We start from the raw sequence: 19,037 nt of genomic DNA, 5'->3' as shown, positions 1-19,037 counted from the left end.
AGCCAGACTGTCCTGCTCAACCATCCTCTCCATGACCCGCCCATTCGCCGCTGCTCCCTGAGCTTGGTCAGGTGTTAGTTGTACAGCTACGTAGGTTTTGCTTTTGGAAAACTGATTGGATTTTGTGTTCGGACAAACACAGTCGAGGCCATGCTCAGACGGATACTTCAAATGGTAAGCTTCTGGGGCGACAAAGTCAACCATATTGCTTTTGTTTGGTTAAACCGAGTCTTTTTCCTTGGGAGACACGGGGCCTATCCTTGTCTGTTTTCATGGTGGGAATGCGCGTTTTAAAGCACAGCGTGTCGCAGGTGGGCGGGGTTCTTAGTTTAAAACCAACGGGAGTTTAAGTCCCGCTACCCCGTCAGATCGTAGTGAACATATCAAGCGCTCCTTACGTGGGGTTGACACAGTTAGCCACCAAATGCTAACTTGGGTATGTTTGATTGATGCTACCCTTGGCAGGGGATGTAGCAAGCTGTGTATATAACGCATTGGTGAATTCATAAGTTAACGTGTCCACATTGTCAGGGTTAGCCGAGTAAACGATAAGTTAGCTAGCTGAAGACCTTGGTCACTGAATCGTTTTATTTTCGTGGTTTCCGTTAGCTAGCTGTGTTATAGCGGTAGGTTAATTCATCGTCCAGTCATCACATGCTAACGCTGACGTTAGCCTCAGATAGAGTGTGGGGAAGTCCTGTGTCAGCTGGCTGACCGCAACATGTAAAAAAACAAGTGTTTTAATTTAGTGTGCTTGTACTAATATTAATAGCTACATGGTTGTTTGGATAAATTATCAGCTTGTCACTAACGTTACAAGTGGTAGTAAGAGTGGTTAGCTACTATGTTAGCTTCTACTCAGGACTACATTTCCCACAGTGCGTTGCTAGCTGCGTCATAGTGTACACTTTGAAGTCTCGGCCTGGTAACCAGGAAAATCCATCTCTGAACACTTTGCATTTAGGTCAGGAATTGACAGACTTGGACCCGTTACCTATAAGGGATTTGATTGCAAACGTTTAGGAAGATAAATCGAAAGTAAAACATCTTGTGGGTGGAATTGCCGCTTTGATCCGTTACCTATTTACATAAAGCTATACCGACCAGTACAGTAGCTTGTTAAATTAATTGCTCACACCATGTAGTAAACAACACAGATATTATCACGGGCTTGTAGGAAACACCCTGATTTAAACAGGCTCCATTTTCTAATGCACATCTGCCGTATAAAACAGCTTGGGAGCCACTGACTTGGTGTACAATGTGGTATGACAGATGAGTCATTCATGGGCACAAAACCTCCTCAAGCTGTAGACCACATTGCCAAGATAATGCTGACAGTCCATTTTAATACGGTATCATTTCCTCACCTTTGACCAATATTTGCTTGTTTTTACAGTACTGATGAAGGAGATTTCAGTGTGTTCTACAATTTAGGCTTAATGGTATTGGCAGGTAGATTATTTCAAAACAGTATACTAAATCCCTGAATTGAGTAAAGTTCTCATTTATGTATAGGGCCTGTGTTGAAGTAAATGTTTTATAGTGTTGGCTTGTTTTAGAAATAATATTCTTATTTTGGTAGAGTCAGTGCTGGTTTATGTATGTAGCAGGTTTGATTTAGGTCAGTGTTTGTTCCATGACGTAAATGTTCAGTTCAGCCTGTCTTCAAAGTGGTGTTTGTTAACCCTCCAATAGGCTCTGAGGTGCCTGGTTCAAAGTGCTACCAGTCCCCCTCCCACCACACACACACACACACACACAGACACACACATATTTTGACCTTGTTCATTCATGCAGAAGATAACCAGCCCAAACAAACCCTTTTTGTGAATGGATCACCAATGGCACATCCACTCATGTGTTTGTGCTTCAGGCCAGCAGACTGAGCTGTTTTCCAGTGACCATATTCCAACCTTCCTCTTAGCTATATAAAGAGTTGTTCTTTCTTGTTCTTTCTCCCTTGCAATGCCTGGGTGTGTTGTTTAATGTAACCTGGCCAACCTGGTCTAACAGCTTGTTAGTCATTTTGTTTACTAAAACTCTAGGAACTCTTTAAATATATAAGAAACAAGTTTATTTAAAAGTAACATGGGAGAGAAGTCAGGTCAAGGACACATAAAAGTTGAAAAGCAGTGAATATCCCTGTCATAAAGTCGGTTATATAAAATGGAAAAAGATATGGTACAGCTGTAAACCATGCCCGATCGGACTGCATACTTTTGCCTGGGTGCTTCACCAGTTGCAGCTTTTTGGCTGCTGAAAAAAGACACATATGACATCTAGGCTGCTGTTTGCCAGACATTGCAGGATGCTCTGAAACAAAGTGAAACAAGGTTGTGGGGTCTGATGAGATCAAGATTGAAGTTTTTGGTCATCATACTAAATGCTGAATTTGGTGTAAGCCATGCACTGCACATCTCCAGTCCCACACCATCCATACCATACAGCATGGTCGAGGCTGAATCATTCCGTGGGGATGCTTCCTTGCTGGAGGTCCTGAATTGGTTGTGAAGGTATAGAGAAAAGTAAACATGGTAAACTACAGAGCAACCTAGCAGCTGCAACTGAATTGCAATTTGGTAGAAGATGATTTTTTTATAGACAGTGTACAGCAACCAAATGAACTTGTAACCCCACATACTGTTGTTATGATACAACTGTCTTAAATAAACATGCTTTCAAAAGGAGTATAGAACAGAGTTATAGGTTAGAGCAAAGGTCTCATAAGTCACACCCAGCATAGTTGTTCATGAGACCTTTTCTGAGTAGTCCCACTTTTCTCCAAAATTACATATTGTTCACTTGATCCAACATAAACCCAGTAGCAAAAATTGGCATTGGCAAGCAATCAGGTCATTTAACACACACACACACACACACACACAAACACACACACACACACAGTGTGCAGTGTGTATGCACTGATGGCATGTATCTACATACATTCAGACTGATCAAATCTATTTTCTATTCTCCAGACTCCTGGGAAGGGAGGCTCCCAGAATGCAGAGTCAGAGCAGCCCAGCACAGACCTCAACCATGATCAGACATCTGAGGTAACATGGATGTCTGATTTTGTATTTTTGTTTTTGATAACTTGAACCTGCAAGAAGAGGTGCAGAATTGAAGCTGTCTGATAAATTACTGTCACCTGGTTGATTCTGATGGTGTATTTCTGTGTTCAGGGCTTCATCTGTCCTCAGTGCATGAAGTCTCACAACTCTGCAGAGGAGCTGTTCAAGCACTATGAGCTGTTCCACGATACCGGAGACCTCCCTGCTCATGTGGCCCCCACTCGGTGAGACTGATATTAATGTATAAATTGCATAAATGCATAAATTATGACAGAGTCTCACCTCATCGTGCTCTCGACAGAATTTTACTTTGTGTGTTTTTGTTAATGCGCTCTTTCCTCCTTTTAGGGAAGACCTTACAATGCTGCGGCAAGAGGTTCAGGACCTGCATGCTTCTCTCAAGGTATGGTTGAGTATCTGAACTGTGGCTGTTACAGATGTGTGTAAATTGTCAGTTAACACAAAGACTTGACTGTGTGTGTGTGTGTGTGTGTGTGTTCATTCATCTATTAGGAGGAAAGATGGTTCTCTGGTGAGCTCAAAAAGGAATTAGACAAAGTCCAAGGACAACTGAAGCAAGTAATTCCTTCAAGATATTTAACACGATTCAAGAAGAGTTGGCTCTCTAAATATAGAACTGCTTAATAAAACATGATGGCGATGCTTACTCTTACTGTGCCCTATGCTCCTCTCTTTCCTTGGTTTTCACAGAACGATGGACCGATGGGCTCAGAGGATTCAGGTTGGTTACATTATATTTACATATACCTGTGACAAAGATATAAAAATGTCAGTCACTAATAGGTGGTGCTTTTTTTCCTCAGTCCTTGAAAGGAAGTTGAATGAAGCAGAGACAGAAAAGTTCAATATCAAGCAGATGAAAGACCTGTTTGAGCAGAAGGCTGCCCAGCTAGCCACAGAGATAGTAGGTTAGTGTTGGGCCGTGACACTGGAAGGCCTGTGTCTGCATCATTTAACAACACTGAAGTTCTCTTTTGCCAGACCACTTTTAAACTCAATCCGCCGACTGTGTTTTACCCAGTCCTGCATAGGATTAAGTTTGGATACATTTGATGACGATTGAGGTATATGTGTGGTTTTGATTAGAATGTTATTAAATGGGAATTTTTTTTAATTGTTGAATCCGACAGACTTAAAGTCCCGCTATGATGAGGAGAAGAGCCTGAGGGAGGCTGCTGACCAGAGGGTAGCCAAAGTGACCGAACAACTGCAGAAAGAGAAGCAGGAGAATGAGAGACTCCAAACTGAGCTGGTACAACACAGACTTAAGTTTATATTGGTTTTTATTCTCTTCTCACAAGGCTTGAGAGACGTACTTTGTAGTTTGATCCATGAATGTTGTGCTTTGGAGTTGGAGAGAATAACGTTGGAACGACACCATGAAATCAGCTTGACTCTGAGCTGTGTGCCTGAAGAGTCGATACAGCTCCTATCCAGACAGATCCCTTCATCGTTGATATAGAAATGAGAAACAGAACTTTACCCAAAGAATTTATATGAAAAAAGCTAAAGCGTACTTAAAACTAGAGCCTTGTGGGTTGCATTTAAGTACATACTGTAATTAGGCACACTGACCTGTTATCTGGTCTGAAAGGTTCTTAACTATTCAGAGTATTTTAAAAAGGCTTCACACAAAATATAAGCTTCATACTGAAACTTTAAACAGAGACAGCACCGCCAGTTAACATCTCCTGTTTTACTCTATGTTAAAACAGGCTTGGATTTATTGTGATGGAGGTAGAGCACCACATTGTTGCCATTGCCCAAATCTGTATTGAGGTTTCTATATACACCTGAGCAGCCATTTCTAAGGACACTGACTTTTGATTTATCTTGATACCATAACAGCTTTTGCTCAACTTTTTGTCACCCAGTCTCCATGTCCTCAACACAGTGCCTCTGTTCTGCCCCCTAGCTGCAGCGACCAGGAGTGGAGGACGTGGAGGTCCTGCAGAAGGAACTGGTGCAGGTGCAGACGCTAATGGACCGTATGACGTGTGAGAGGGAGGAGGAGTCTGAACGCCTGAAAAACCACTACGAGCAACTGAAGGCTAATTACACTACCTCAGAGGTGAGGAGGGCAAATCAAGTCATGTCTTGAAGAGCAAATATAATTTTGATGAATCGGAACTATTATTATGTCCCAGTGTGTTGCAACATAAGCTGCCACTCATTTAACGTTTGACAAACACACAAACATGCACATTGTTTCCCACTGTTGATATAATCATCTACAATATTATTGTGCTGAAGTGAAATATATTTTAAGTTTAGTTCTAATGTTACCCCACTTCCTTTTCACCCATTGTTTTCTTGGGAAACCCACTGCACTTTTTTGAAAAGAACTGATCTTAAGATTCTTATTCAAATTAGCTGTAAAACAACAACTTATGAAATAGTTTGGAGGTACTGTAGTTATGTCATATCAGATGGTTCTGTGCCTAATTCTTATTAATTAATGTGTGGTGAATAATTCAGCCTGATTTACTGCATTTTTGATCCCAGAATGAGAGCCCAGCAGCTCTGTGTTACAGACTCGCCTCTTGCTGGTATATGGTGACTTACCTTTTTCCGTGTCTCTCTTCTCCTTCTGCTTCGCACATAATGTATCCCTCTCCAACACTTACTCTTTCTTCAAGATTCGTAAACTGGAGGTAAAACACGCCGTTTCAAGTTGGCCCCAAATTTACTTTCATCTTTTTGAGTTTCACTTAAGTTTGAAAGGTTTTTCAGAGATTTTTTTTATTTTTTTTTTTTTAACAGTGTGTTAACTCTTTATGTTTTTGTGTGAGTCAGGCCTGGTTGTTACTAATTCATACCGTTTCTTTTTAATTTGATTTTTTTTTTTCTTCTGTCAGTCCTTCACGGTGATGCTTCCATTCCTTGATTCCTCAACATTAAAATTCCCTGCAAACAGAGTCTTATGTGCCCGTCTGTTGTATTGCAGTTGACCATATCCCAACTAAAAGCAGAACTGGAGAAGGGTCCACAAGAAGCAGCCGTCTACACCCAACAGATCCATGAGCTGCAGAGCAATCTGAATAATTTGCAGCAGCAAAGCCAGGTAACACACACACACACCAGCAGAACCAAACAGATACAATTATTATAGTCACATGACAGTTTTATAATTCTCAAGAGATTACTACAGGCACTAACATGTCTGCCATCTGTTACACAATATAAGATTGTGTAGGATTTACTTATACTTCAGAAATGTTAACAAGCTTTGCCAGCTGCCCCCCAGGAACAGAGCACACTGCCTCACTTTCTGTAAACTTTCCTCTGTTGCTCAACATCAGACCATCACAGTGCCCAGCTGTCACCAGAGATGTTGATAGAAATCACACGCAGCTCTATAATTAAACCAGCAGGGGGGGTGTCTGTCATGCCAGCCCTGTCACTTAGGGTGAAATACAAATACAAGTAACAACAGAGGTACAACAGGAACTGGGGGAACAGAGGCACAGGCTTCCTGCCAGAGATGAAATCCTCCAACATCAGGCACGTCAGTGTCCTTGCAGCAAAGTGGGTTCCCGGGTAAGAGAGGGATTACAGGACCGGATCTCCAGTGCGATGTCCCCACCCCATGCCTCTCCTCACAGCAGGATACCCTGAGACCTGATACAGATACTTATCTCATGCAAATACAGACAAAAGTGATGGAACATACAGTGGGACACAGAGGATCAGGACTAAGAACAGACAGGTGAACAACAAATGGTCTGTAACTCCAGGATTAAAGGGCAGCAGCGAGGGGCTGTGACAATGACACGAGAAGGACGACAACGAGGCTAGGAGAGGGATGAACAAAAGAGGAGGGGAAAATCAAAGTCTCTAGAGCGGGTTGTAAATGTTGGCCAGCTGCTGTGGTGGCCTGCAGAGGTTTATTGGACGTCTATGAAGTCCAGGTGCCCTGTCACAGTCCCTAGTTAGCAGCACGCCCCACTATTAACAACATATTTTTCTTTATCACCTTGTTGCCAAGTTTACTGCCAGTGCTCACGACAGGGCAAGTGCTGTACACATGCCACTGTATTCCAAGTCCTCTGTTGTAAACCTTCCCCTAGAAATGCCATACTTCACTTTACTCTTGACTCTCAACAGGCGACTGTTCTTTTCCATAGCTTATATCACAGGGTGTGCGGGTGTTCGTGCTTTGTTGCAGCTTCTATCACGCTAACTTTAATTTAGAAAAAGACGGCTTATTTAATGACTCATAATTCTTGATGAACTTTTCAAATGCTGTCGATCTTTATCCTTTTTCACGAGACCCTTCTCCCTCTTGAAACATTGGAAAACAATTCTTTTAAAATTGTGTAGAGAAAAATGTATTTAATTTCACTTTATTGTTTTCTTTTTGTTATTAGTTTCATGGCTTTCATTACTATTCAGGGCATCTTTCACTTCAATAACTCCCACACCTCTGGACAACTAGTGTTCATCTGACCCATGTTGTTTTGTCATTTCCTATCCTCACAGAGCCTGTCTGAAAAGCTGGCACGTAAGGAGAAGGAATATCAGGAACTGGAGGAGAGTCTGGGACTTGAGAAAGCTGCAAAGAAGGGAGTCCAAGACAGCTTGAAGGAGAAAGAGCTGGAGGTCCAAGAGCTCCAGGCTCGGGCCACAGGGGCTGAGGCCTCCCTGCAGAAGACCCACACGGAGCTCGGAGAGAGGACTGAAGAGGTGGCAAAGCTGAAGAGTGAGATTGGCGAGCTGGAGGTGAAGCATGCAGAGCTGAAGGTTGAGAGGAAACAGCTGGAACAGCAAAGGGAAGAAAAAGAGAGCCAAGGTGCTCAGCAGCAGACAGAGATCAGTCAGGTGAGTGTGACCGTCAAAGGAGACCAGTACAACATCAAATGATTCATAAAGGATTTTGATGGTTGCCTAAACGTTTCAGTTGAAGATGCTTTACTCAGTTCAACAGAATTTACAGTACGTTGCCAAAACAGTCAAACAGAATCTGCACATCCAAAAGCGCCATTTACATCTCTGTAAAGCAACAAGCCAAAAACCACAGTCCTAACTCTGCTCAGTATATTTCAAAGCCTAGTAGTTTTTCTCGCATGAAAAAAATATGTTCATAGAACACAAAGGCAGAGGCTCGTGCAAACCCGGTTTTTCATAAAATAATTTTAGGATGAAGCAGAAAAAACATTCAAAATAACAAAGAAAGAAATCACTAATAACTGATGAACAGGTGTCATACAATAATGTTAATAAATGTGAGTATTTCAGACATCCACCATCTTCATTGAAGTCTCTACTGTATTTCTTACCATTTGTAATCGTCTGCTCTCCATCTTAATCGTCACCTCTCTCTCTGTGGCCTTCCTAGCTGCACGCCAAACTGCTGGAGGCAGAGAGGCAGCTGGGCGAGGTGCAAGGTCGTCTGAAAGAACAGAGGCAACTGTCTGGGGAGAAACTGAAAGACCGTGAGCAGCAAGCAGCCGACCTGCAGCTCAAACTCTCCCGTGCAGAAGAGCAGGTATGCATCAGATGAAACTTTAATGATCGCTGCAGGGAAAGTGAATTAATTCAATGGAACAGTCTGAACATCTGATGTTCAGGTGTGCCAGATAGGATATAATGTACACTGTAAGATACTTGTATTATAATGCACAATGTAGTTTAGGTTCATTTACAGTTTTTGGCTAAAATTGAGAAACTAAAGGGGAATCAATGATCTGTGCAGATGAGATTTGTAAAACTGTAGTGTGATAATAAAGAAGTGGTAAGGTTCACAAAATGATTCTGAAATCAACAATGCCTTAGTGGTTCAAAAAAACAATTGTGGTTTTCATTTTCAGTTGAAGGAGGGGGCCAGTAAGAACACAGACCTGCAGCACCAGTTGGAGAAAGCCAAGCAGCAGCACCAGGAGCTGCAGGCGCTGCAGCAAAACACCAACGGCAAACTCCGCGAGGCACAGGTACTGTTCACAAGAAAAACCCTCACATCTGAGGCAGTGATAATGTTAGTGGTGAGCATGAAGCCAAGAGCAGCTATCCTGCACAACGAGTTTTAAAATCAGTTTTTACCTGGAATAATGTGTAACAAAGCCTTGTAGAAAGTTATTTAGCTCCTTCTTCTGCGTGTCAAAGCTTTAGAGGAAAGAAGCTGGTGCAGTATGCCCGTGTTTACAGTACACCTCAAACACAACATAAAACCCAGACAAGAAATAAATGAATAAAACTGACGGAAAGACAGCCAAAAAATCTGCTGTAACCTCTCGCCTGCGTTGGCTTATCTTCATTCTGTAGAATGACCTGGAGCAGGTGTTGCGTCAGATTGGGGATAAGGACCAGAAGATCCAGAATCTGGAGGCTCTGCTGCAGAAGAGTAAAGACATTGTGAGTCAGCTGGAAGCCGAGAGAGAGGACTTATGTGCCAAGATCCAGGCTGGGGAGGGAGAGACGGCGGTTCTTAACCAGCTAAAAGAGAAAAACCACGCACTACAAGAACAGGTGGATGAAATCACAGACACACATGCAGTCACTTCTCTGTGGTGTAAAAGTGGCATGACAAAAGACGCATGCCAACCCCCAACACAACTGAAAATGTACTGTCACAGCTAGTTAACTGACATGAATTAGGAAGACCACTTGTCTACCTCAGTACTCACAAGGTATAATTGCTCATTTTTGAGCCTTAAACCTTTTTTTTGTATATGTGGATCTTAAAGGTGACACAGTTAACTGACAAGCTGAAGAACCAATCAGAGAGCAACAAGCAAGCCCAGGATAACCTACATGAGCAGGTCCAGGAGCAGAAAACTCTCTTGCGTTCGGCTCAAGACCGAGCCCACACCCTAGAGACCTCAGTCACTGAGCTCACTGCCCAGCTCACAGACAGCAAGGAGAAAGTATCTCAGCTGGACTCTCAGGTAAGCCTCTAAATGAGCATGTTTGTGTAATACATGTTAAAAATGTATAAATGTATATAGTGGCGCCATTGATAATGTTTAAAAGACTGATTAGAAGAGCTGGTTAATTTTTTTTGATGGTGAGAGTAACAGTTTTTGTTGGACTGTTTTCCTGCAGCTAAAGGCAAAGACAGAGATGCTGCTCTCTGCAGAGGCAGCCAAAGCTGCACAGAAAGCCAACCTGGAGAACAACCTGGAGACTGCTCAGCATGCACTGCAGGACAAGCAGCAGGTGAGCCTCCTCTATGTGCAACTAATGAGCACTTTAGTGTCCTGTGTGATATACCATATTTCTTTCATTCCTTCTCTTAACTCACTCCTTAACTTCTCTGTGCTGTGTTCTCCCTTTCTCTCCTCACTTATATATCACTTTTATCCTGCACCCTCTCTTGCCGCCTTGCGTAGGAGCTGAATAAAGTTCAGAAGAAGATGGAGGAGAAGGCCCAAAGGCTCAAAGAGAGACAGGAGCAGTGCACGCAGCTGGAAACCGGTCTGAAGGAATGCAAAGACAAACTACTGGCCTCAGAGCAGCGTGTAGAGCAGCTGGAGGGGCTCAATAAGGTTTGTGTTGAGTCTTTATAGTGAGTGACTGATATGGGACTCCCAAGAGCACGATGGCTGCACAACCCTATGTACACTGTGTGATCATCTTGTAGGTCTTTAGGTTTGTTAGTTCTTCTTGTTTCTAATGCCTGAAACTGAATCTGGTGTGTTAAATTGACAGAAATTGGAGTCACAGGTTGTGGAGCTGCAGGCCACACGAGATCAGGCGCAGCAGGAAGTACAGAAGCTGCAGAAGGAAGGGTCAGAGGTTAAGCGGAAAGCTAAGGAGCTGCAGCACTCGCTGGACACAGAGAAAACAGGGTGAGACAATGTGTTCTAGTGCACTGGTTTTGATAAATTCTGTATGTAATTCATACATTGAAGTGATTTTTTTGTTTATTTGACAGTATTTTAATAAATTACTCCAAATGCATCATACATGTTGTTTCACTGTTAAGGGCTTCAACACTACAAGAGGAGTTAAAGAAAAAGGCAGCTGCTTTGAGTGACACCCAGCAGCAGCTGGAGCGCTGCGAGCAGGATAAAGCTGCTCTAAAGGTGAACCTGGACAAGGTGACCCAGGAGGGAAAGACTCAGCATGCAGAGCTGGACAGGAAAGCTCAGAGTCTGGCAGCAGACCTGAAGAAAGCCCAACAGGAGAAAGAGGCTCAGAGGAAGGAGCTTGTTTCTACTCAGGAGAGCCTAGGAAATGCTACGAAGGCACTGAAAGAGAATCAGAGTCAATTGGACGCAGAGAGGAAGAGCCACAAGTCAGCCATGGAGGAGAAGGTAGGCTCATTAATCTGCAGACAGCGACAAACCAAACAAAGCTCAGGCAAATTCAATATTACTGTTCCATTTTTCAACTCGCAACAAGGAATAGCACAAAGACACCTATTTACAACATCAGGACATTCACAACATTAATCCGTCTCAATCCTCAGGAAAAGTCCAATGAGAAGTCGCGACAGGAGCTTCTGAAGAATAATGAGACCATCACCAAGGCAGCGAAAGAATCTAAAGAGCAGCTGGAGCAGATGAGAGAGGTAAACGTCTGGGGAAAAAAAATGGAAGATCAAGCATTATTGTTTTGAACCTAACAGCTTAAGCACTATTCTGTGTCTATAAATTATTAGGCAGAGAAAAAGTTGAAAGGGCAGCTGACCTCATTAGAGCAGCAGCACTCCAAGGCTCAGGAGGCACTGAAGGTAAAGGAGAATGAGTTGGAGAAAGTGCGGGCACAATTGAACACAACCCAGGGGTCCTTTGAAGGGGAGATCAAGAAACTGAAGGGTCAAGTGACAGAGTTACAGGAAGTCAGTGTCAAGAAGGTAAGAAGCCTTTTCTATCCTGTGGACAACTGTTGACATACCTGACCACATAGCTGCTTCTTTTTAAAGGACTGATATTAACTATTTTTCACAGGTTTGTTGTGAAAGAAGTTGTGTAATGATTATATGTGTATATGTTTAGAAATGTGTGTATTTGACTCGTATCTCCAGGCAGAGGAGGAGAGTAAGCTGAAGGATCAGGTGTCAGGGCTCGGCCAGGAGCTGGCCACTGAAAAGAGCCGGACAGCAGAGCTGCAGAAGGCCTTGGAGCAAAGTCAGGAAAGTCTCACTAAGCTTCAGTCTGACTTCTACGGCAAAGAGTCTGAGGTTTCTGCAGTGCGTCAAGACCTCAAGGTACGTTAATGCACGAAGGGTTGGAGGAGCTAGAGACGGGTAATGACTTGATTTGATGAGGATGTTAAATGTTGAATTCACAGACATCTATTTGAACTAATTCTTCTGAGCAGCTCTCACAAGGTCATTTCTGGTTTTAATGATTTCTCTCCTCACCAACCCTAAGTAAGTGACTTCTAACCTTCCTCTGACTGTAGGCATCAGAGGAGAAGCTGAGCTTAGCCCAGGAGGAGCTGGCTGCTAACCGAACCCATCAGACTGGTTTAGAGGCTCAGATCCAGGAACTGAAGACGAGCCGCGGCTCATTGGAGCAGGAGCTAGCCAAACAGAACCAGAAGCACCACCAGCAGGAACAAACACTGAAGGAGCTGCAGAAGCAAGAGGTCAGACAAACGGATTAACACACATACACACTCAACTTAATCTGATTAAGTTAATATATTCTGAATAAATTGTACCTGCTCACCCAGAATCAAGTGAAGGAAGAGCTGGAGAAGGAGAAGAGCAAAGTGGAGGAGCTGAACAAAGCCAAGACTGTCCTGGAAAGGAATAACAGCAAATTAACTTCCGAGTTAAAAGCACTAACAGAGAAGAGTGAGAAGGTCAGTGTCTTCTTTTTTTTTCTCATTTGAGGAAGAAGAAACTGAGAAAACCTAAATCCAAACAGAAATCTTTAATAGTGCTACTGTTAAAGACTGGGCTAATGTAGACAATGACCACCATTTTCTGTCTCACACTGACATGGCCTGCTTCCCATGCTTGTGTCTTACATAAACAGCTTAACTCAGGGTGACTGCAGGTCATCAGGGCCACATTCTTCAAAGGTATAACTGGGCATGCTTGAGTTGGAAATTTGACATAAGCCTGGATTTTTCATTTCTTCAAAGTTGTCTTAAAATTGATCTGAAGCTATTGTCAGAGCAATAACTTCCAAAGCTCAAACCTGCTCGAGCTGTTTGAAATCTGCAATGTCATTTTCATATGAGAAATACTGCTTCCTTACTAAGAGTACCAAACCAAGCACTAACTTTTTCTGTTGCTTTTCAGGAGCTGGGTGAGTTGCAGGAGGCCAAACAGCTGTTGATCCAGCAGAAACTGGAGTTACAGGGTCAGGTGGAGGCGGCGCAGGGTGACCTAGACAAAGAGCAGAAAGAGCACCAGGCCACCAGGGACAGCAGGAGCCAGAGAGAGGAACAGCTCCTCGGCCAGACCAAGGATGCCAAGGATCAGCTGGTAGGCTCACTCACCAAGTTTAGTTAAAATGAGCAGACGAGATGTCATTCACTCCCCTCACGATTCTTTTTTTTTTTTTTTTCTTTTGTGATATGATCAATGTATCCTTCTAAAGGCGGCAGAGAAGCGAGCCAGAGAGGAGCAGGTGAAGCTCAGAGAGGAGGCAGAAGCTAAGCTGGGCGTGCAGGTGACGGCTCTGAATGAAAATGTAGCCACACTGAAGAGAGAGTGGCAGGGCAGCCAGCGGAGAGTTGGTGAACTGGAGAAGCAGACAGATGAGCTGAGAGGAGAGATCGCCGTGCTGGAGGCCACCGTGCAGAATAACCAGGACGAGAGACGGGCTCTTTTGGAAAGGTGCGTTGATATTTTTTCATTCGACTAACATGTCACCTTGCAGATAATGACTCTTTGTCTTTAAAATATACAATAAGCCTAATGAGGTTTTTGAATGTGCTCGAGTGGCCTAAAAGCTCACTGAAGTGTATGGTAAGTAGGAAGCAGCTGTTAAAAAGGGAGCGCTTTAATTCCAGCTGTCTGAGTTTGTGACTTGAGTCAGCTCCTTTAAAGGTTAATTCAAAAGATAAGTCGGCAAAGTTTTCCATTGTCAGATTTCTGCTGCACATGTGCTTCCACTGGGTCACAGTCACATTACTGAAATGATCCACATCCAGTGTATGCCGCCACAGTCGACGAAGATGTTATGTTGAGCTTTGTGAAGGGTGAGGTTTTCCAGTGAATCTAACACATTCCTCTAAAACAATTACCCGCCCTCAGTTCCAAGAAGGAAAAAAAAAAAAAACAATAAGGCTCTGTCAAATTAATTCCGGTTAACACATTGATAAAAAACCCCCTCTATTACAAGACTACATTATAACATTATCACCATGAGCTGTTGAACTGGAAGTTTTGCCCACATCTTTCAGACAATTTTTAATTCACTCATTTACAATCTTAATTTTTAAAGAACTTCATTTCCATGTACATAAGAAATGATAATTAAACATGAAATTCATCATATATTAGACATATCAAGGCTGTTGAATGTACCAGACACACACACACACACACACACACACGCAAAATGAAAACTGAATATGAGTCAGCAGGTTCACGTCTAAATATGTCCCTTTTGTATTTGCTGTAACTAAATCCTGCTATGATCCTCCAGATATAGGGAATTACTTTTTTTTTTAATCTGCATTGACTGCGCTACTGCATTACACAAGGCTGTAGTTAGCTGAGTGTTAGATTGCCCACAGATGAAATTCACAGGGAAAAACTAATTAGAAGAAGGCTGCATTGAATGAAGCCTGTTGTTTGTGTGCATACTGTGAAAGTCCACCCTGTTCATGTGCAGTAACTACAGTGGTGTGTAACTCCTTACAGTACCGGTGTGTTTAGTTTTGGTCTTTGCTCCTCTTATCTTAACTTTTAATAGAAAAAAAAGTTACCTATGAAAACATGCATTCACTTTCATTCACTGAATATTCATTTGTTTTAAGTGATGTGCTTCATGCTTAAGTGAATGGGTGTAATGTGATTAGACAAAATTGAATTGAAATGAGGCAAAAACACCTTAACAACAGAGTGCCTTGGTAGCACAGAGCTTTGGTAAATAGAAATTACCCAGAGGACATCATCATCATCATCATCATCATCATCATCATCATTATCATTCCCCAAAGAACTGTGCTCTTGAAAGTATTAATTAACAGACCTATTCCGCAGCAAACCAAAGTAATGGTGGTAGGAAATTCTCCTGGGCCACTAATTAAGATGAGCCCACACAAATCATCATTGCTCTGCGGTTGTGTTCCAGGTGTGTGAAGGGTGAGGGTGAGATAGAGAAGCTGCAGGCCAAGGTGGTGGAGCTGAGGAGGAAGCTGGACGATACGACAGCAGCCATGCAGGAGCTGGGCAGAGAGAACCAGTCGCTCCAGGTCAGTCGCAAAACACCAGATGTGTTGTTGTTAAGCACTATGGTACAAATACGTCTGGGCAGTATGTACAGCAGTTGTTAATAGTTTGTCTCCGAATGCTTCATTGTGTTACTGCACAAATTAAGTTAGATGTTCTCTTCGGGTGCTTTTAGATCAAGCAGTCACAGAGTCTGACCAGGAAGTGGGCCGAGGATCACGAGGTGCAGAACTGCATGGCGTGTGGGAAAGGCTTCACTGTCACTGTCAGGAAGGTAGTATGAAGTTTTCTTGAAGTCTTTTTTGTTTTAAAAGCAACAGGATGTAATATGTCATTATTGAGTGTCTGCCCTCTATCTCTCCTCCAGCACCACTGCAGACATTGCGGAAACATTTTCTGCGCCGAGTGTTCGTCGAGGAACGCCCTCACGCCATCTTCTAAAAAGCCAGTACGGGTGTGCGAGACGTGCTTCGAGGAGCTCCAAGGCTGATCTCCCTCTGACCCCTTTACCTAACCCCAAGACCACCCAGCCCCCCCACGCTCTTTCCCTCCCTTTCCTACTCCAGTGGGCAGAAGGCGGCGTGTCTTTGTCATATTTAATGTGCACTATAAAGGACAGACCCTGTGCAAAGACTCCCACCTGCATGTGACTAGTGGCTCTGGTGCGGAGGGAAATAACTGAAGAGACGCCAGAGTCACGTGACGGGATGGGGTGGGACTGGTTGGGATTGTCTGTATCTGTTTCTGTGCCTTTGCTACTCCTGTGGACTGCCAGAGAGCGGAGACAGTGAGAACTAAACACCATCCATCTCTTTAAGTTCCTGTTCACATCTCCATCATTGTTTGGCATCATTAGCAATTGCAAGGTGGCTGCTTTTGTGCATTGTGACGTCTGTTGTCAGGAGGTATAAGGTCGGTCTGACACTGCAGGAGCGAATGGGGAAGTAAATATTGTAATAGTTCTGTTGAAAATCACTGCTGCCCTACAAAGGTAAATGCAGGTAACTATTTTGTCCAAAACCAATATCTGTAAATGCCCAATGTAACATATTTTCTGTGTATAACTCAATATATACATCAATTTGATCAATAACTGAAAACAGAAAAAGTTAAGATAAATGAAATTCTCATTTTTATAGCAAGAAAGTTTAACTTCAATAAGTACAAAAATATTTTTGTAAAACTTTTCAATTTCACTGAGAGACTGTATTTAATGTGTGTAATGCAGATTTTTACTTTTGAACAGAAAGGTGTTTCTGAAGTAGTTTTTCAACCGTCAACACTTAATTTCCTCCAAAACAAGGCTACCAAAACCTGTTAGTTCAGCTGCTTTAATTTGATGTTTATGGACAGGGTTTCATATTTATGCATTATGTTGTGTGAATTCACATAGCTAAAGAGCACCAGGTCCTTTTCGCTAACATTGTGTTGTATATTATAACAGTAAAAGGGAAATAATTACAGCTTGAGATTTTTCATGGAGCAATTTTTTTTTTTTCGATTTATGAATCTACAACTGAAACAACAGTAGGAATATTGTTGTTTCCTTAAAGAAAACATTTCATCAGTCAGTTTATGCACCAGCGTTTTTCTGCACGTAACTTGAGGTTAAATAAGTTACTGCATGTTTCCTTTGTGTGGCAGCGTGTTTGTGAATTTGTCGAAATTAACGTGTTCAGCCTATTTCATGACCAAAGAATGTCTGCAGCAGGAATACAGGCCGGATGAAAGCCCTGAGTTTGTTTTCGTATTTCAGTATTTTTTTCTAAGCGTCTCTGAGTTTTAAATCACAGGGTCTGACATTTTTATCTTGAACACAGCGGTGCAAAGTGGCACGTGGGACGATCTGACAGGTGGTTTTTTTTAATGTACACTCAGTTTTTGCTGTGCCACATTTCTCTTTGTGTGTTAATTTCTAAAAAAAAAAAAGTGGTGCTTTCTGCAGACTGGTGATGCAGTCATCGAAGGTGCCTGCATGTTTATTTTTTAAATGTTTTTTCCTGCTGCTTGTCTCATCCACAGCAACTGACTACTGCTCAAGCTGTGTGTGTGTGTGAGCGTGTGTGTGTGTGTGTGTGTGTGTGTGTGTGTGTGTGTGTGTGAGTGTGTGTGTGAGAGCGTGTGTGAGCACGTGTGTGTGTGAGCGTGTGTGTGTGTGCGCATGCTCTGCTTTGAAGCAATAACTGGGGCTGTGTGTGATGTTGCTGTAACAGAGTGTGTGTGTTTTAGTGTCTAGGCCTGCTGTGCTTACCTGCTGCGAATGTCGGCCGCTCAGAACCTCGCGTTGTCCGGGGACGTTGGTGCTGCTTTCAGGTGCAGCGTTTACTGTCCAGCCCGCCTGCAGCTGAGAACACTGTAAAAGTTAATTCCTGCTTTGTTTTAATTTATAATTGTTGACAGATATTGGTAAGATCTTTTTGTGCAATTGTCTACAGACTGGAGCAGGTGATAACACTGTAAGCCAGGCGAGGATTCAGGCTGTTCTGGCGTTTTGCAACAAGCAGCATGTTTCAGACAGAGGCTTACCAAATTAGTTCTTTATGCTTGTATTCCTATTCCAAAAGAATGTCCATCTCAGTTGCAAACTCTCAAAAACACCTGTCTCTTTTTGTGTTGCATTGGTTTTGTTATGTCTACCTCAGATTGGCACAGGAAAAGCACTATTTCTAAACCTTAGACTTCACAAATGTTGTATCATTGCCTGCATTTGATCAAGAATTTGTGATTGATCTATCAAGTTGTACAGTCACTGAAACCCAGAGAGATGATTTGCACCTTATTGTATTCTGGGCTCTTCTGTATGAGAACCCAGCCACAAACATAGGACCACCAACTTTATACAGGCTTCAGCATTTCTATCCCCGATGTACTTAACTGCTCATTAATACGAAGTCTGTCATAATTATCTTTGTAAATGTTTGTAATGAAAGAGAAAAAGGAAATATATAACACTTGTGGATGTAGAAACATGACAACAGTGAAACTGTGTGTGGATTCATCAGTGTCTTACTCATTTTTACAAAATGGCACCACAGATCTATACACACTGAATCGTGGCTTGCTTCGTGTTGCTCAGTTATCATGCATGATGACTTAACTGGCCTGTGGCTCACACGTTTTCTCCATGTTTTAGAGTCATCATATCTGGTGGTCGTGAAGGTGTGCCTTAGGCCAACATCTTTGTGCGTCACTGCTCACTGTCAGCAGTGACGTGCACTGTGTATTACCAGTCGGGGTGACTTCAGTTCACCTGAAGGGAAGAGAAATAATGTAATTTATGTTCACATGCACCCATTGATTTTCTAATTCATCTTCATGACAAACCTAAATAAAATCTACAGTATGTTTCTATTTTTGTGCGTGAGGTTTTTGTCGACATTGCTCTCACAGCCATTTAAAGTTTGTCAGTTTAAGAAATTTGTAATGTATTTTAAAATAAATCCATAAATTAGCTTTATCTCTTTGGAGTAAAAAAAAGGCCTTAAATTTGAGGTTTAAAGTAGAAAACAATCACATCTCACTCATATCACATGATCACAGCAGGTAGAGTCTGTTCAGGTGTCATAATATGATGGAATCATCATATGGAGAAAACGGAAAACTACCTGCTAATGATGATCATGTGTTATGAATGAAAG

At 42.5% G+C, this 19,037-nt stretch overlaps 1 protein-coding gene across 1 annotated transcript; it reads left to right on the top strand.

Annotated features, from left to right (window-relative positions):
* Positions 1 to 31: 31 nt before the first annotated feature.
* eea1 (early endosome antigen 1) lies at positions 32 to 18,750 on the top strand. Its single transcript, XM_023406701.2, has 29 exons — positions 32 to 174; positions 2,982 to 3,059; positions 3,189 to 3,301; positions 3,426 to 3,480; positions 3,591 to 3,656; positions 3,789 to 3,819; positions 3,902 to 4,006; positions 4,229 to 4,350; positions 5,014 to 5,169; positions 6,046 to 6,162; positions 7,581 to 7,919; positions 8,437 to 8,586; positions 8,909 to 9,028; positions 9,360 to 9,563; positions 9,782 to 9,982; positions 10,140 to 10,253; positions 10,427 to 10,582; positions 10,746 to 10,885; positions 11,023 to 11,353; positions 11,509 to 11,610; positions 11,701 to 11,895; positions 12,067 to 12,249; positions 12,447 to 12,632; positions 12,720 to 12,851; positions 13,297 to 13,482; positions 13,598 to 13,836; positions 15,302 to 15,422; positions 15,575 to 15,673; positions 15,767 to 18,750. The coding sequence occupies exons 1-29, from the start codon at positions 151 to 153 to the stop codon at positions 15,887 to 15,889; spliced, it is 4,188 nt and encodes a 1,395-aa protein (XP_023262469.1). The 5' UTR covers positions 32 to 150; the 3' UTR covers positions 15,890 to 18,750.
* The last annotated feature ends 287 nt before the right edge of the window (positions 18,751 to 19,037 follow it).

Source organism: Seriola lalandi, unplaced genomic scaffold, assembly GCF_002814215.2.
Source record: "Seriola lalandi dorsalis isolate HSWRI2012SDOR001 ecotype SW California unplaced genomic scaffold, Sedor1 jcf7180002054314, whole genome shotgun sequence".
Classification (NCBI taxonomy): Eukaryota; Metazoa; Chordata; class Actinopteri; order Carangiformes; family Carangidae; genus Seriola; species Seriola lalandi.
Note: the sequence above shows the minus strand (reverse complement) of the source record. Positions and strands in the feature narration are given on the sequence as shown.